The sequence below is a fragment of the Paracoccidioides lutzii genome (genome assembly GCF_000150705.2).
Source record: "Paracoccidioides lutzii Pb01 unplaced genomic scaffold supercont2.1, whole genome shotgun sequence".
In the NCBI taxonomy this organism is placed as follows: Eukaryota; Fungi; Ascomycota; class Eurotiomycetes; order Onygenales; family Ajellomycetaceae; genus Paracoccidioides; species Paracoccidioides lutzii.
The window spans coordinates 2,205,028-2,221,074 of NW_015440947.1; the positions used below are offsets into that span (position 1 = coordinate 2,205,028).

Here is a 16,047-nt window from a genome sequence, read left to right on the forward strand (position 1 = left end):
TCTCCCTCCTAGGGAGTTTCCCTTTCCGTCTTGTCAGACTTAATTTTCCTCTAAGCTAAATTCTACTGCCGCCACGCTCCATTATATATCTATCGGGTTCCCTACTCGCGGAGCGCTCTGAACCTATGAAGCTCAGAGGAGATACTACTCTATTCATTCCTACCCGATATATTGGAAAATACCATATCATGTCGTCCCCTTTCCGCCATCGGCGGGAAAGACGCGAGAGAAGCTGGATTCTACCACCCCCACTCCCCCGTTTAGATCCCGAGTTTTTGGACAATCTACCTGCGCAATACCATCCAGAACGCCCGCCCACCATTCGTTATTTAAACCCAGACTGGCATGCCCCTCCTGGACGTCGATACTTTGGAAGTCCCCGACAAAACAACTATCAAATCATTTACACAGGAATTTATGATTCGACAGGCTCCCTCTTTTACCCAGCAGCACGTCTCGGCTCTCAAGACATTGGATACGTGGAATACTGTGCGGACCCTCACACGTGCAGACATCATGATTCGAGAGCCCGTATTCGACCGTGTTCTGCGTCTACTTCAACTTTAGACGTTTTCTTTAGACGTTTTCTCATGGGAAACCCAATTCATCCGACATCTACATCACAACTACTCCAGACACACTTCCCTTCATCGGGATTTCCCCTGGGCCACCGCGAATCACATACCACCTTTTCTCCATTCTAAAGAAGAGGGCGAAAACACACTCCCCATCTACCACGACCTCTTCGTGAACGTCGGAAGGTTCGCCCAGCAGCGACGACGGGGCCGTCCGAGAAATCGAGAGTGGAATGGTGTCTATTCGAGGGATCAGGCGTGAATCTAGCGACTCTTGAAGACGGGTTTTTGATCTTTTCTGTAGTTGGATTCTGTTTGCTGTCTCATTTCTTGTCTGATCGAGTTGATCGGTTGTTTACTTTTTATTCCCTCTTTTGTCTTAAGCCCTTATTGCTATTGTTATCTTCTCGAGCACTTTCCAATCGTTTCCTAGCCAAAACTAAAACCAATCATTTCTTCTTCAGTGTCTTGTTCCCGGAAACTGCAATATTTTCCAATATTCAATTTCACAATATTCGCTCACCCTTTCTTCATCACAATTTTCAAAATACAGAGTGTCTCTACACGGAATACTCCACGTCCGTGAGCTTGTTCGAAGTGTCCCCAAAAAGTGCGTATTTTCCTCACCTATTGTTGGGAAAATATTGTCCAAATATTCTCCTATATACAAGAGTAACAGTTTGGTTTTCCTAATGCGTACACAGTCAACGCCACTTGGATTATTTGGTGAGCCACAAGGGCATCACGTGCAGGCAATATGTAATTACTTTCCCCTCTTGGCAAGAGATAAAAACTGTGGGATGGTTGAATCTCTCATATTGGGAGGCCTAGCTAGCTATCTAATATACGCTATATCACGTGCGGCGGGGCGGCCGCCCGGGCAACACACGCCCAACACCCCCCCACGCACCAAACGTGCGGGATATTATGTCCTCCGCGTATTCAAATCTAGCTATCCTATCCTAGATGTCAACCAAAACACGCTACATACAAGATTTTGCTAGAATGAACTATTTTCCTTGTGAAAGACCTAGCAAACTGATAAAATGTTTAAATGCCACTGTGCCTAGGGGTTTTGTAAGCCCGTCTGCCGCCATATCCTCCGTAGGAACGTGGTCAATTGAAATCACCCCCTCATTCAATTGCGTACAGGAATAGTGGAATCTAGTGTCGATATGCTTGCTGCGCGTGGTAATCGCTGCCATGGTGGTGAGATCAATCAAACCCTTATTATCCATCCTAATCTGCAGGGGGTCCTTGTAATAAATCTCATATCCAACATCATATTGTGAATCCACATAGCCTTGCGTATGGCTTCACTAAGCGCTACGTATTCAGCTTCGTTAGAGCTCAAAGATACGCAAGGTTGCTTAGAAGATTGCCATGAAATTGGAGCACCTGCTAGCAAGAAGATGAAATCTGATGTAGATTTCCAATCACCATTCAGGGGTCCTGCCCAATCAGAATCTGTATATCCAATGGGTGTAAATGTAGCATTTGGGAATTGAACGTGCTCATGATTGTTGGGCCCCTTGTATGAGATGCCTAGATCACTCATTCCTTTCAAATAGCATACGACATGGAGTAGAGCTTTCCACGCCTTGAGGGTGGGAACAGTGTTTTTCTGCGCTAGGAGGGATGCCGCACGGGTGATATCCAGATGTAATTTGACTGTGAGATATTGTAAGCAGCCAACGCCATGTTGATAACACTGTTTTGTAAAACCAGCTTCTTTTTCAGAGACAGAGGAGTCATCAATTTGAAGTCCTTCTTCCATTGGTGTACAAATGGTGACAGCATCCTCCAGGTGGAAATCTTGCACTAAATGATTGATATACTGTTTCAGTGTCAATTTGATTCCGCCATCCTGGTGACGTTCAACCTCCATACTCAAATATTTTGATGGCTCTTTGAGATCTTTGATCTCTAACTTGCTCACTAACATTTCTACTAACCAATCAGCATCCGCAGGCTCTTCTGCCATTATGTGAAGATTGTCAATGTAGATTGTCATATAGAGGTGCCTACAGGTCGTATGCCACCATAGGGTGGGGTCATAGAGGGACGGAGCAAATCCATTCTCACACAACAATGCTGTCAAGTAATCATATCAAATCTTCACTGCTGGATTCAATCCATATAGAGATCCTTCCACAGCACAAACCAATGTCTGTGGAGCTCCTGCTTCAAATCCAGTGGGCTGTCTCATATAGATCATTCATCCCAGTCAGTCATGAAGATACACCATCACAATATTGACTTGACATAGTGTCCATCCTTTTTTCACTGAGATTGTGAACATCATATGATTCATAGTGTCATTAACCACGGGGGTGTATGTCTCTTCATGAGATCCCTTTTTCAACCAATTACCGCACACTACCCAGTGAGATTTTCGTAATATCCCGTCCGGATTGGCGTTGGGGTCGTTCAGGCGATCTTTTTTGACAAAGATCCAACAGCCTGGTGCCACTGGTTCATCTGTGGGGATGTCTGATCTTGGGATTAGAGTCCAGGTTTTCCGTCATTCGAGATCTGCAATCTCATGTTGCATTGATTTCTTCCAATATTCTCCTACGCCTGGTCAATTCACGGCATCCTTGTATGTCTTTGGCAATGAACCTGTGATAGGAGAAGGGATGTATGTAGTGAATGATTTCACAGGTCTTATCCATTCAGTGTCTTCGATTTCGGGAACTTCACCATCCTCAACCAAGTAGGTCATAGGATTGGACGCTAGTTCTTCAATGTTTGTTTCATTCATATGCTCTTTTGAGGGGAAAATCACATCACTGGTGATCAGAAGCTTGTCTGTCATGAGATTCCACAAATGAAAAATCAATTTACCGTGAAAATCAATAAGCTTATATGATTCTGCCCTGGCAGACAGCTTATCCGCGGGTTTTTGTGATCTGTGGAGGTGAGTGTAAACATCCGATCCGAGCTCGCGGAAGTGCAAAACCTCTGGCAGGATGTTTAGGAGCACAGAGAACAGGATTGTATGAGGACAGCATATGAGCTGTGATTCATCTGTAGTATCTGTAGGCCAAAATTTCAAATTATACAAGATGGTGGAAGTAGGTGTGTTGTTCATGATCAACACTACTGTTTCCAAAATATCCACCCAGAACTTCTTAGGGATATCCTTTCCTATAAGGACTGCCCTGGCACGCGCCATGATTGTATGAATGCCACACTCTGATACGCTGTCTTGGTGGGGGGAATGGAGGATTGTAGGCTCCCAAATCATCCCCTGACTGGTCATAATTGTAGACATCTTTTTGGAATGGAATACGCCATCAATATCCATTCTCATGTACGCAGGCGGGGTGAAACTGAGGTTTTTCATGAATTGGACCCAGTGGCTGTAAAAATCGACAGCTTGGTCCTTCGCATGCAAAAAGTAGATCCACCTATAACAGGTGGCATCATTGGTGATTAGCATGTAATATTTCATCCCCTGGCAGGATTCAACAGGGTGATCATTCATCTCATTGAGCGTCTTGCCTCCGCCTGCAATATTGATATGCACACATTCCATCACTCATAGCACCCGTGGCATTGGGGTCTGTGAGTATTTTTGTGTCATTCCAGCTTTGACACAGGCGTCACAGAATAGTCCTGATTTGGGGCCTTTGATTCATACACCTGATAGTGGATTCTTTGCCAAAGCAATTATCACCCCAACATGAATATGACCCAGGTCAACATGCCATTCCGTGAGGGTTTTCAATATCTTATTCAGTTTATCACCAGATTCATCGACCGTCACCATCGCGTCTCTGTATATGTAGGATTGGGCGGCGAAGTTGACCGCTTTGGACGCATGGTGGACATCAACTTCTGATTCTCATTCGACAATCTTGTATATGGAGCTTTGGGGCGTTCGGATCGCGGTAAATATGACACTGTTTGGCGCTCAAATAATGAAATAAGACAGGGTAGATGGGGATAATTCAAATTGGAAACCCTGGTCTTCTAGCTTCGTGAACAACAACAGGTTGATGGTTAGATTTGGGATCCAATGGACATCTCTTACCATGATATCCCCCCCATCTGATTCTAGGAGGATATCCCCAACTTCCTTAACCTGTCCCTGTCCTCCGTTGACTGTATTAACTTTGAGATTACCTTCAAAAGACACTGTATGTATCATCGAATGCTTCTCGCCGCTCATATTGAAGCTGGCGCAGGTATCCAAATACCATGGTTTGGATGATATCTTGGATGACGCGGATAGTGCGATTGTGGTGTTGGCACTAGGTTGAGAGGCAAGGAGATCTGGCATCTTCTCATTGTTTTTGTCATTCTTATATCTACCTTTCCCCTTATTATTCTTCGGTTTCCATCCGCCACTATTCTCATTGGTATTCTTGACGATCTTATCCTTATTCACTTCCCTTCATTGATTGGTCGCTAACTCTGGGTGCTGGCACCAGCAGGTCTTATTTGTATGTCCTACGCGGTCACAAACATTGCATTTTGAGGCAATAGTCAATGTATTGGACTGCTTGTTATCACCATTCATGGTGGCAGTGTTCACTTTAGAGGTCTTCAGACAATCAGACTCTTTTGTCTTGCTTGTATGATTGATTAACTGCTTCATCAAATCATCAATATCCATGTTCATGATTGGATCTTGGCCAGTTGCGTAGAAGTCATCAAGACAGGTCTTTACAAACACCTTCTGATGTTCATGTAGGCCAATAAGGAAAAGATTGTGATAAAAATTGTCATCTTGTGTGGCTAACTCCTTATGCTGTGCAATCAGGTAGTGAAATCTCCTTTGGTAGGCAAGATAGTCATTATCCTTGACAGCAAGGTTTGAGAGCTCCTTCATGACATTCATATGTTCCTCTGCCAATGAGACAGTGTATTCCTGGCTGATCTTCTGCCATAGGGCAGCCGCGTTATCTGGTTCTAATACTCCAATCATTGTATGTACAGGTCCCAGTAGGGACTGCAACATTCAATGGTATAAGGCCTTTGTATGTACTGTCCAACGCTCTTTATCCAACTGGTTGGTGTCATATTCTTCAGGCGGTTCATGTTGGTTTTTCATAAGGATATCAGTGGCGCCAATAACCTCCGCGTCCGCCAGAATGCCAATCCTCCATGCTTGGTAGTTGGTTCCATCGAATGTCGTCATGGTCTTCGTATCCATCGAAGCTTGCACCTCCTTATGATATTCATGTATCTCCTGTTTTAGGGTATACACAGGGGTAGTATCACTCGTACGGGCGTTCTCCCGCGCGGTCATCATCTGTTGACAAAACGTGAGAAGATCGGCCGCGGTCATCGTGATCATGCCATTGGCATTGAGGGTAGGGATTGGCATGGGTTGAGCTGGCTTCTTCCATTGCTTCTTCCACTAACACGTATTCAGTTTCTCCTTCATCTCCTGAGGTGGGCACCGTATCCACTACACCTTCTTCGTAGAGTGTAGGGAACGTCTCTTGGGCCTTTGAATGGGAATGTAGAGATCTCTTTCGTTCTGATTGAGGAGTAGGGGGTAATCTACTCATCTAGACACAAGACTTGGGTATCCTCAGATCAAAAATTTAAGAAAAGAAAGAAAATCAGGAAAAAGAGAAAAATGATGTTTTGTTTTGATTCCTTCGCGGACGCGATTGCTTTCTCACAACAGAGAGTATCCCCTTGGGATCTTCTGATTTTTAGTGTAAAAAGAGCGTTTTTAAAGGAAATCTAGTCGAACTCATCCAATATCGCGTTGGTTGCAGCGTATTCTAATTAAAACGTCTTGTTTTGCTTAAAAACTGCTATCCGGGCCATAACCTGTGGGATGGTTGAATCTCTCATATTGGGAGGCCTAGCTAGCTATCTAATATACGCTATATCACGTGCGGCGGGGCGGCCGCCCGGGCAACACACGCCCAACAAAAACTTCGCAAGGAATCGGAATGAACTGCAGAAATTGGACTTGAATGCAGACCGATTGTTTAGCATACATCACAGAGCATTTAAAGGAAAAGAACATGGCTTGGCTGTTCAGATAGATAAGGAAAGAAGGGGGAGAATATGAATAACTCAAATAAACACCATTTTGTGGTCGGTTGGCTACATAGAGGCTCATATCAAAATCAGTTTGAACATGTTCCTCAGCGAGTTCAGATTGTAAAAAAGTTAGGCCCACTTTTTACCAATTTCGGTTTCACCTCATCTAAAACCCAGTCTACTAGAGTTACTCTGCAACATAAATACATATTATATCTCTTCAACCTCACCACCCTCAACACCAGGGTTAAGGGTATTAGATTAGATTAGAATTAAATTTAATTAAGAGTAAAAGAATCAGAGAAATATGACAAATTCACCACCATTAAGCGCATATAGATGTGAGATATGATTAGTGTAAGTAACTTAATGAGAGGATATCACGATTTATAGTATAAACCATACATGAAAGTCCAGTTGAACATGGTTTTAAAAAGAGTTGAATGTGGTTTACAAGTTGAGCTCTCCTTTTTTTTTTTTTAACACCAGGGTTAGGTGTAGATTAGGATTGGAATTAAATTAGAATTAGAGATTAGAATTAGAATAAGTTAGAGGTTAAGGTTAGAGTTGGTTAAGAGCATAGAGTTGTTTGGTACGACCAGTTGTCATGATTTAGTTATATAGCATAAACCACGCTGAAGGTTTTACTGGCTGCAATGTAAAACCACGTTCAACTGTACGCCTGGGAAGCCTTAAGTTTGTCAGGGCTCATCAATGAAGAATATTTTACATGTTCTTTTTGGACTCTATTACATGTTTGATGTAATGAAGTAAGCAACGATCTCATTATTCAGAATAGCCCGTTGATCCCTTCAGAAGTTATATTCAATAACAACTCGTTATACCAATACACAAAACAGGAACGAGATGGATGCCTTCATCATCCCTTACTTTCCGCGTCAGAGAGGTGCAGTGCCTATAAGACGCAGATTCCGGCCAAGTATTATTGACTCTCATTGATCCCTATCAAGCTGAATTTAATTGAAATTGGTTCCAAATCTTCGGTCAACTTTAACCATTCATGGGGACCGCGAAAGCGGGGTAACTACATCACAAGCATGGCAGCCGTGGCAGCCATAGCCGCCGCAGACTCTGTGTGCCAGGGGGGATGATATTTGAAGCCAAGCCCGCGGTCGAACCATGAATAAAGAATATTAAAAGAGGCCAGGGCCAGGCAACAGAATTCCACGACCCTTTAAAATCCTCAATTGACATCCGTTTCACCTTTCGAGTTCAATAGAATAACTAATATTCCGTACTTCCAAAAATCCACAAATATAGAAATACAAAATATCAATATCCCCATAACCTCCAAATTTGCCGACGCGACAACAGCGCCAATCCCCTCGATTGCGCTCGACTCCCAAAAACCAGAAGCAAAAGCTAAACAGAATGTCCGCCGTGCGCGAAGCCGGCGTCCTCGGTCCCATCGTCGCGCTCAATATCTGGACATTCATCATCGAAGGCTGGATGTACTCCAAGCGCATCCCAGCTATCGAAAAGTACAAAGTCACCATCGACCCCACAGTAACCAAGGAGCAGTTCGCGAACAAATTCCCACCTCACATTCGCTGGATCGCGGACAACTACAACCATCTCATGGAGCAGCCAACACAGTTCTACGCCATTGCTCTTGCGGTTGCGCTGCTGCATGAGCGCAGGGGCAGCTCAGCAGATGTGGCAATGGCGTGGGCATATGTGGGACTGCGTGTTCTTCATAGTTTGGTGCAGTGCTCGACCAACCAGATCATGAGGCGGTTTTCGATTTTTGTTACATCGTCGGCTGTGTTGTTGGGGATGACGCTTAATGCCGCGAGGTTGGCGTTTTAGATTTGGGGTTTATTGTATCCGTGGAGCAGTTGAGATGGATTGAATTGGTGTTGATTATGGGCGCCACAAAAGAGGCTTTTCCGGCTATGGGGTTGTTGCACTTGAACTAAAAGTAATTACTAACGGCTCCTGCTTGGTAACTATGGGTCGTGGGGACGACCAGGGGTTGAATGCATAATGTGTGTAATGGCCGCCAGAAGTGCTAACAGAGCACATACAAAAAGCCAATATACGCTTTGGGCAGTATGCAGAGTCTCCTTTTTCTAGAAAACAGTGTTCAGCATTGAATCTTTAACCATTGAATCTCAATGATATGGGCCAACGAGGTTTTATAGAAATCCACTCTTGAACTAGAACTCACAAGTACAGGCGACTCTCATGCTCACATTCTGGCAACGCTTTGATGAATAACCCCCTGTACACAGTTTGCCAATTCGACAAGTTCCGCTAATCCTAGCCTAGATATATCGATTCCCATCTAGCACGTCCCTGACATCCAGTTGCGATTAAAATCTATTGCTGCTAATGACGTTATGTGAAGTTCTTTCATCTCTTTTCCAGGTGGATAGCATCACTGAGAGGAATACTTTGCACGGAATAAAGACCTACAGCAAAAATTTGACTTCTCAGCGTAGCCAGCGCAAACCTACTGGGTAACTAGCTAACTATTCCTCACCAGTGCTTCCGACCAGCGCAGCCCCCCAAAACATCCACCGAAAACGCCACAAAAGAGCTATTTCATTTAGTCACTCACTTACTCAGAAGTGGGAAATCGCTAGACGCTCTCATGCTCGAATATGGACTTTTGTATGTAATTTAGCAGACGTAACTAAGTCGTAGTTTAACATGGAGGTGAAGTGAACGACCAGTGGCTATAAAGCCGGGTGGAATTCGCAGATATTAACGGGCGGAGCTGAGTAGAATGAAATGGTGGCTATTCACTTATTGGATTCTGTGCTATTCTCGTCTGACATCTCGCGATTCAGATTCATGGTGTGAAAGTAAATAGAAGAAGTTGTCAACGCTGTTTAGAAGCACAGTTTCGCGATACCAGAACTGATTGCCATTTCTCATGACAAACCATTCGGCTATGCATCCATTCCTAGAGCTAACCTGCGCAGCGTTGGTGTCTGTCCATCTCTTGACATGGATAACTAGCTTCATTCTATGTGAGGATCCTGCGGTGCCACTTTTCTGCCGTTTCAGGACATTCGTTTGTAATTTCCCTAGGATTTGAAAATGATGTCTGTAATCATTGATGCGAGTGGTATGTCTGTCCATTTAATCGATTGCCGTCAGGAGGAGACATCATTCAGTTACTATCAGCGCTATTCTTCAGCAGCAGACGGATTGTCTGTTTGAACACCGACCTCGATATTGAGATCAATATCGATTCTTCACACACCATATTTTCCCTTATTTCTTTCTTTATCGATATCTGCCTAAAATAATAAACTTCATTCTTATGCTAAATTACCCATCACGTCATACCGAGGAACCGGTAGTTATGTCGGCTAACTAACCGTCGGCTAAACCTAGAAATATAATCTCAAGATAAAGAAAGAGTTGGTATGGCGGAATTGGCTCTTCACACATCCTTTCGACAGCTTGTGAGTGCATATGCTTTCCCCCTGATTTGTAATACATCGTCTAACCGATGTATCCATTCAGGGACAATTCAAATTCAAATGTAAACATTGAAATTTGATGCACTGCATCGAACTCGGGCCAAAATATCTCACACATTAACCCATTAGAGGGACTAATAAAACAAATAAAAAAGCACGGAGATATTTCAATCACGATTTTCTCACAATTCCAATTGGCCCGCAACATGCCCTATTCCATTACCATCGATCCCATAGATGGGAAACCTGGCAAACCAGGCCAAGTTTACTACCCCCTCGCTCTCAAGACCGTTCCCATCCCAACCCCACAAGGCAGCGAACTCCTCATAAAGCTAACGGCTGCTGCTCTTAATCATCGAGACCTTTTCCTCCGCCAACACCTATACCCGGGAGTAACATTTGGTGTACCTCTGCTAGCGGACGGAGTCGGCATCGTCATCTCGACAGGCCCAGACGTCAATGAGCCTCAATCATGGCTCGGAAAGCGAGTTATTCTGAACCCGGGAACCGGCTGGGATGATGCGGAGGAAGGCCCCGAGTCTCCAACGGCATACTCAATCATGGGCGGAACAAAGTTAAATCCTAAGGGAACACTGCAGGAATATGTCACGCTTGACATAGATGAGGTTATAGAGGCACCTACGCACTTGACGGATGCGGAGGCAGCGGCGTTGCCGTTGGCGGGCCTTACGGGATGGCGAGCGCTGGTGACGAAGGCCGGAGCGAAGAACTCGAGCAAGGGGGCTGCCATTGTGATTACGGGCATTGGCGGTGGAGTTGCACTGATGGTACTGAAGTTCGCTGTTGCGAGGGGTGTGCATGTGATTGTGACGAGCGCGAGCGAGGAGAAGATTAAGATGGCTGTGGCGCTGGGAGCTAAGGGGGGAGTAAACTACAAGGACAATGAGTGGGAAAAGAGGGCGTTGGCGTTGCTGCCGCCTGGTAAGAAGAATTTCGACGCTATTATTGATGGCGCCGGCGGTAATTCGATTGAGAAAGGGGTCAAGTTGCTAAAGGTATAATTGAAACAATTTGCCCTAAATTTCCGGGGAAATATATGTCTTCCGCTAGATGAGTGGTAGAAATTTGCTAACAACCTATCAACAGGCTGGCGGCGTGATCTCCGTATACGGCATGACCGTATCACCCAAGATGCCATTCATCACTCCTGCATTCCTCAAAAACATTGAAGTCAAAGGATCGACTATGGGGTCTCGGAAGGAATTCAGGCAAATGATAGCTTTTGTCAATGAACACAAGATCAAGCCTATTATTTCTCGCGTTGTGCAGGGAATTGATAATATCAAGGCCATTGACGGGTTGTTCGATGATATGAAGAATGCTAGCCAGTTTGGCAAATTGGTTATCGAGATTGGAAGCACTGGTGATAGTAAGTTGTAATTAACATATGTCCTTGTTGGTTTTCAGGGTTGGCCTATTTCAATAGATTATATCCCCCAACAGTTAACATGATAAATGAGCACACATAATGCTTTTATACGCTATCCATTTAATTCATGTCAAGATCATTCAGATCTCAAACTACATGGATTGGTATATATCCGACCAATCGGGTTTATTACGAGCAGTGTAAAATTGTTTTTTTTTTTTTTAAAAAAAAAAAAAAAAAAACCAATTATCGATATCAAAACCGTAGAAGTCCAAGTGGATATTATTTTAAAGCGATTGGTATAAATGATCAAGGATTTTACTACATTTATAAATGAAATGTACATTCATATATAGCTGGATGTGCCAGGCAAATTCTACAGCAGCTCATCTTCCGCAAATATTTCCAAGGCCGCCTCTGTAGCGGATCGAAAGATTCGTCCATTCATCCTCACCAGGTTAGTTATTTAATTAATTGTTTCTTCCACACACACGTAGTTTCGTGCTTGGTGAATTTCAATGAACTGTGTTTTCAAACTATCCATCCCATCTTTCCATTGTGACAAGCAGGACACAATTGGAATTGATATTTCTTCGATTTGTAAGAAATATGAAGTTCATTGTCACATCTTGATAACCGTCCTTGCAACCAATATGGCTCATCAATTAAATAATATAATCTGCCACTATAAGGGGTTGAACCCCTAGATTTGCTCTGGCTGGCTGACTCAGCCTAGCCATCGTTTGCACATGCGCACGTGATCATGCTACGTGAGCTTGCTTAAGCTTGTGTTCTCATCTCATTCTTTTCTTCCCTTTCCCAAGCAATTCATCCTTGTTATATAGGAGGACTAGCCTCTAGTTCTTAGAGCTTAACCCTCTACAGCCACGCTTCAAACTCCTTTTTTGTCCCTTATCTTTTCAAACCCCTCGACCTCATCAAACTCATCAAATGCTAAGTGATGATAATATACAGGCAGTGATTGTTGTTTTGAAATCACAATTGAAGTCTTGTTATGCTGTCATTTCCAGATTTTAAATTACATTGATGCAGAAATTCAAAGTGTGGTTTTACAGCATATATTTAATGAAATTCACAGGGAAATAGAATTTTCAACAGAGAGGAAAATCATTTCAAAATATTTTTAATTTTCTAACTCATTCATCTCAACATGCAATTATAGTATCAATTTACAGTAAAAACACAAGAAATTTTACTGACAAAGAGAAAGAATTAAACTCACAATATCTATTAATAAAAAGCAAGAAATAATCTCAACTGCTGAAGCTGACATGCATATATAACATTCTCTATACTACTTTACATAATTAACTAATAATAAAATGCAATAAAAAAACCTTTTCTTCTATAATTTAATTAAAACTTGTACATGGCTACTTTAAATTCTATATATATATATATATATAAAATTAAACATTCTATCAAACTCAAATAAATATAATTTATATGATTTAGTTAAAAGTTCAAATTATATTTTAATAAACTACTTTTTAAATAAAAATATTTGAAAAAAACTTAGAAAAATATACTTTATTAATCAATTGAATATATTTTATCTTTTTAATATTGAGCTAGAAAAAAAAATTTTATTGACTTTATAAAGAAAATAAAAATTATATTTATATGTTATAGTACAACTGCTTATAATATAAATTAAGATTAATTTACTCTGATTATTAATCTCTTTATATTTAATTGCTTTTTTATTTTATATTTTAATCTTTAGTTTAATTTTATTTAGCGTAGACTATTTAGTTAGAGAGATGAATTAAAGTTTTAATTTATTATTATTTTGACTTAATTAAGTCATAATATAATACTAAATTTTTTTTTAAATTTTTTTTTAAAAAAATTTGAGCAAGTAGATTTTATATTTATATTTATATCTATATTTACATATTAGATTTTTATATTCAAGTTCATATTTATATCTATACTTACATTTAAATAAACTTCTCAGTAGTTATAATTATAAAAAATACTCAAAAATTTTTGTTATTTTTTTATTTTTATTTATTCTACTTTCTATTTTTATTATAGAAGTTCCTATTACTACCTTTTATTAAAAATTTAAAAGTACTATTTAAAAGCTTTATAATTAAAATTACTAATTTTAGATTAAATATCAATTTTTATAGATAATTCTAAATAATTTTTAATCTTAATTCTATTTAAAAAATTTACTAATTAAATTTTAAAATTTAATATTTAATTCCTCTTAATCAAAGTTAAATTATATATTTATCAAGCTGCTATTAAAGATTTAATTACTTAGTTTACTACATCTATTTGAATTTAGATTTAATTATATAAATAATAATTTTTTTCTCAGTTAGATTAAGCTGAAGAAGTAGATAATTGAAATTATAACTCAATTTTTAATCAGTTTTCTCATGTATATATTAATTTAAATAAAATAATTAAGATAAATAAATAAATTATATAATTTAAAATAGAGTTCAAATAAATTTTAACAATCTATATTACTAAGTTTAAATATATTTTATATAAGATTAAATTTTAAAATTAATTAATTTTTATTAAAGTATATTAATTTTGTTAAAATCTTAATATATCAATTTACAATTATCTATCTCAGTTGTTAAATCTCTTTTATATATAAAAAAAATTTTATATATTATTTAGTAATTATTTTATAATTTTTTCTATTTATTTTTATTATATACTTCTTAATTTATTTATTCTAATCATTTTACTGATTATAATCACTTTAATTATTATAATTCTATAAATTTAAATTAAATTTAACTTAATATTTTTGATTTTTTATATGATTTTTTGTCATATATTTTATTAATTTTATTTTCTCAACAGAAGAAATATTATTAAAAAGAGTATTATATATAATATAAATCTTATAATAATTAAATTAAAAATTATTATTAATATTTTTTTCTTTTAAACTTTATTATTTCTATTAAACTATTAAATAGAGTTTAATCTATAAATAAAATTTTAATAATACTAATTTTAATAATAATAAAATATTAAAAATATATATAATTATTTAATAAATTATAACTAAGATAATTAATCTATTAATAAATTTAATAAATTTTCTCTACTTTTTTTTTATTTCTAATATAATTTTTTAAAAATAAATATATTTTAAATCAGAGATTAATATTATAGTATAATTACTTATAATATATATTAAAATTAATTTTTAATTTTTAATTTATTATTTTTTATATATTATCTAGTTATATAAATAAATTAAAACTTTATATTATTGTAATATTAATTTTAAACTGAGTTATAATCAATTATATATTAAATTATATTATTTACTTAATCACTTTCATTATTGAATCTGATAAGATTTCAAATTAAATAATAATTATAAGAAATTTTATATAAAATTTATATAGAATAAATAGTTAAATTTATTGATATTATTTAAATTATATTTAGATATATTATATTTACTATAAGTTTAAAATCTACACTTTTTAATCTTTAAGTTAATGTTTTTAATTTCTTTTTCTGTATATTGATTAAGCTTTTAAGATCTAATAATTATAACTAATATATATTGTATGGTTAAGATTCCTTTCTTATCTATATAAAAATATAATTTCTCTTCATTTTACTTCTATTTAATATTAATAGCTCTCAGCTCTGTATTTTTCTTTGCTAATATAACAATATTATATATGATCAATTGACATCTCTTCACTAGTTGATTAAAAGCTTAATTAATAAAACTAAAAAAAATTTTATATAATATTTAATCATATTACTCTGCATCTTCAACTAAATTATATAATAATAAATATTATAAATTTAAAGAAGTTGAGATTTATACACTAACTCTAAGAGAAAGAAATATAAAATTAAATATATAATTGAGTAAGAATCTCATTTGAATTATATTATATTAGATCTATAACTTTAAATTTAATTTTTATAATAATATTTTTCATAGTCTTCTACATAACTACTGTATAGTTAAATAGAAATTTTTTCTTATCAATATAATTAATTTTTAATCTTACGTTTTGTTTTATTTTCTTATAATATACTTACTCTGATTAAGAAAAACAACTCATATTTAGTAACTGCAGTAGATAAGAGAAGTAAAAAAATATATATAATACTATAATATTATAATTTAAACAGAATTTATTAAATTTAACTATAATATAATTATCATATTTATTTAGAATTAATAGTCTTTTTCTGTCAATTATATAAATTTTAATTAATTTATTAAATATTTTTATAATTATATTAAATTAAACTTATTTATAATTTAATTCTTTTTATTAATATTAATTATTCAAAATCAGAAAGATTTTTATAGAAAAAATATTATCAAAAACTTTTTAAATGAGAAATTAAAAAAAAAAATAAGATAAGTTAATAAATCAAGTTAAACAGTTTGATAATCTAGAGTTTATAGCATTTATCTTGAAGAATCAAATAGATAAAAAGAAAAATCAAAGAATTATAAATTCTTTAATTTTATTATTAAAGTAAATTTTTAAGATTATTAAATTTAAAGTAAATATGATTAGCTTAATGAGATATATTTTACTTCAATCTCAATCAAATTAATTTAAAT

General features: G+C 37.1%; 3 protein-coding genes across 3 annotated transcripts; all 3 read left to right on the forward strand.

Moving 5' to 3' along the window:
• Positions 1–345: 345 nt before the first annotated feature.
• On the forward strand, positions 346–837 carry PAAG_11142 (hypothetical protein; the record flags this gene model as incomplete). The annotated part of the gene is made up of 2 exons (XM_015846842.1): positions 346–550; positions 581–837. The coding sequence occupies 2 exons, from the start codon at positions 346–348 to the stop codon at positions 835–837; spliced, it is 462 nt and encodes a 153-aa protein (XP_015703646.1).
• A 7,145-nt stretch (positions 838–7,982) lies between these two features.
• Positions 7,983–8,420, forward strand: PAAG_00628 (hypothetical protein; the record flags this gene model as incomplete). The annotated part of the gene is made up of 1 exon (XM_002798043.2): positions 7,983–8,420. The coding sequence occupies one exon, from the start codon at positions 7,983–7,985 to the stop codon at positions 8,418–8,420; it is 438 nt and encodes a 145-aa protein (XP_002798089.1).
• Positions 8,421–10,254: 1,834 nt separating this feature from the next.
• Positions 10,255–11,449, forward strand: PAAG_00629 (oxidoreductase; the record flags this gene model as incomplete). Its single annotated transcript, XM_015844083.1, has 2 exons — positions 10,255–11,064; positions 11,156–11,449. 2 exons carry the CDS (start codon positions 10,255–10,257, stop codon positions 11,447–11,449), a joined length of 1,104 nt encoding a protein of 367 aa, XP_015700418.1.
• Between the last annotated feature and the right edge of the window lie 4,598 nt (positions 11,450–16,047).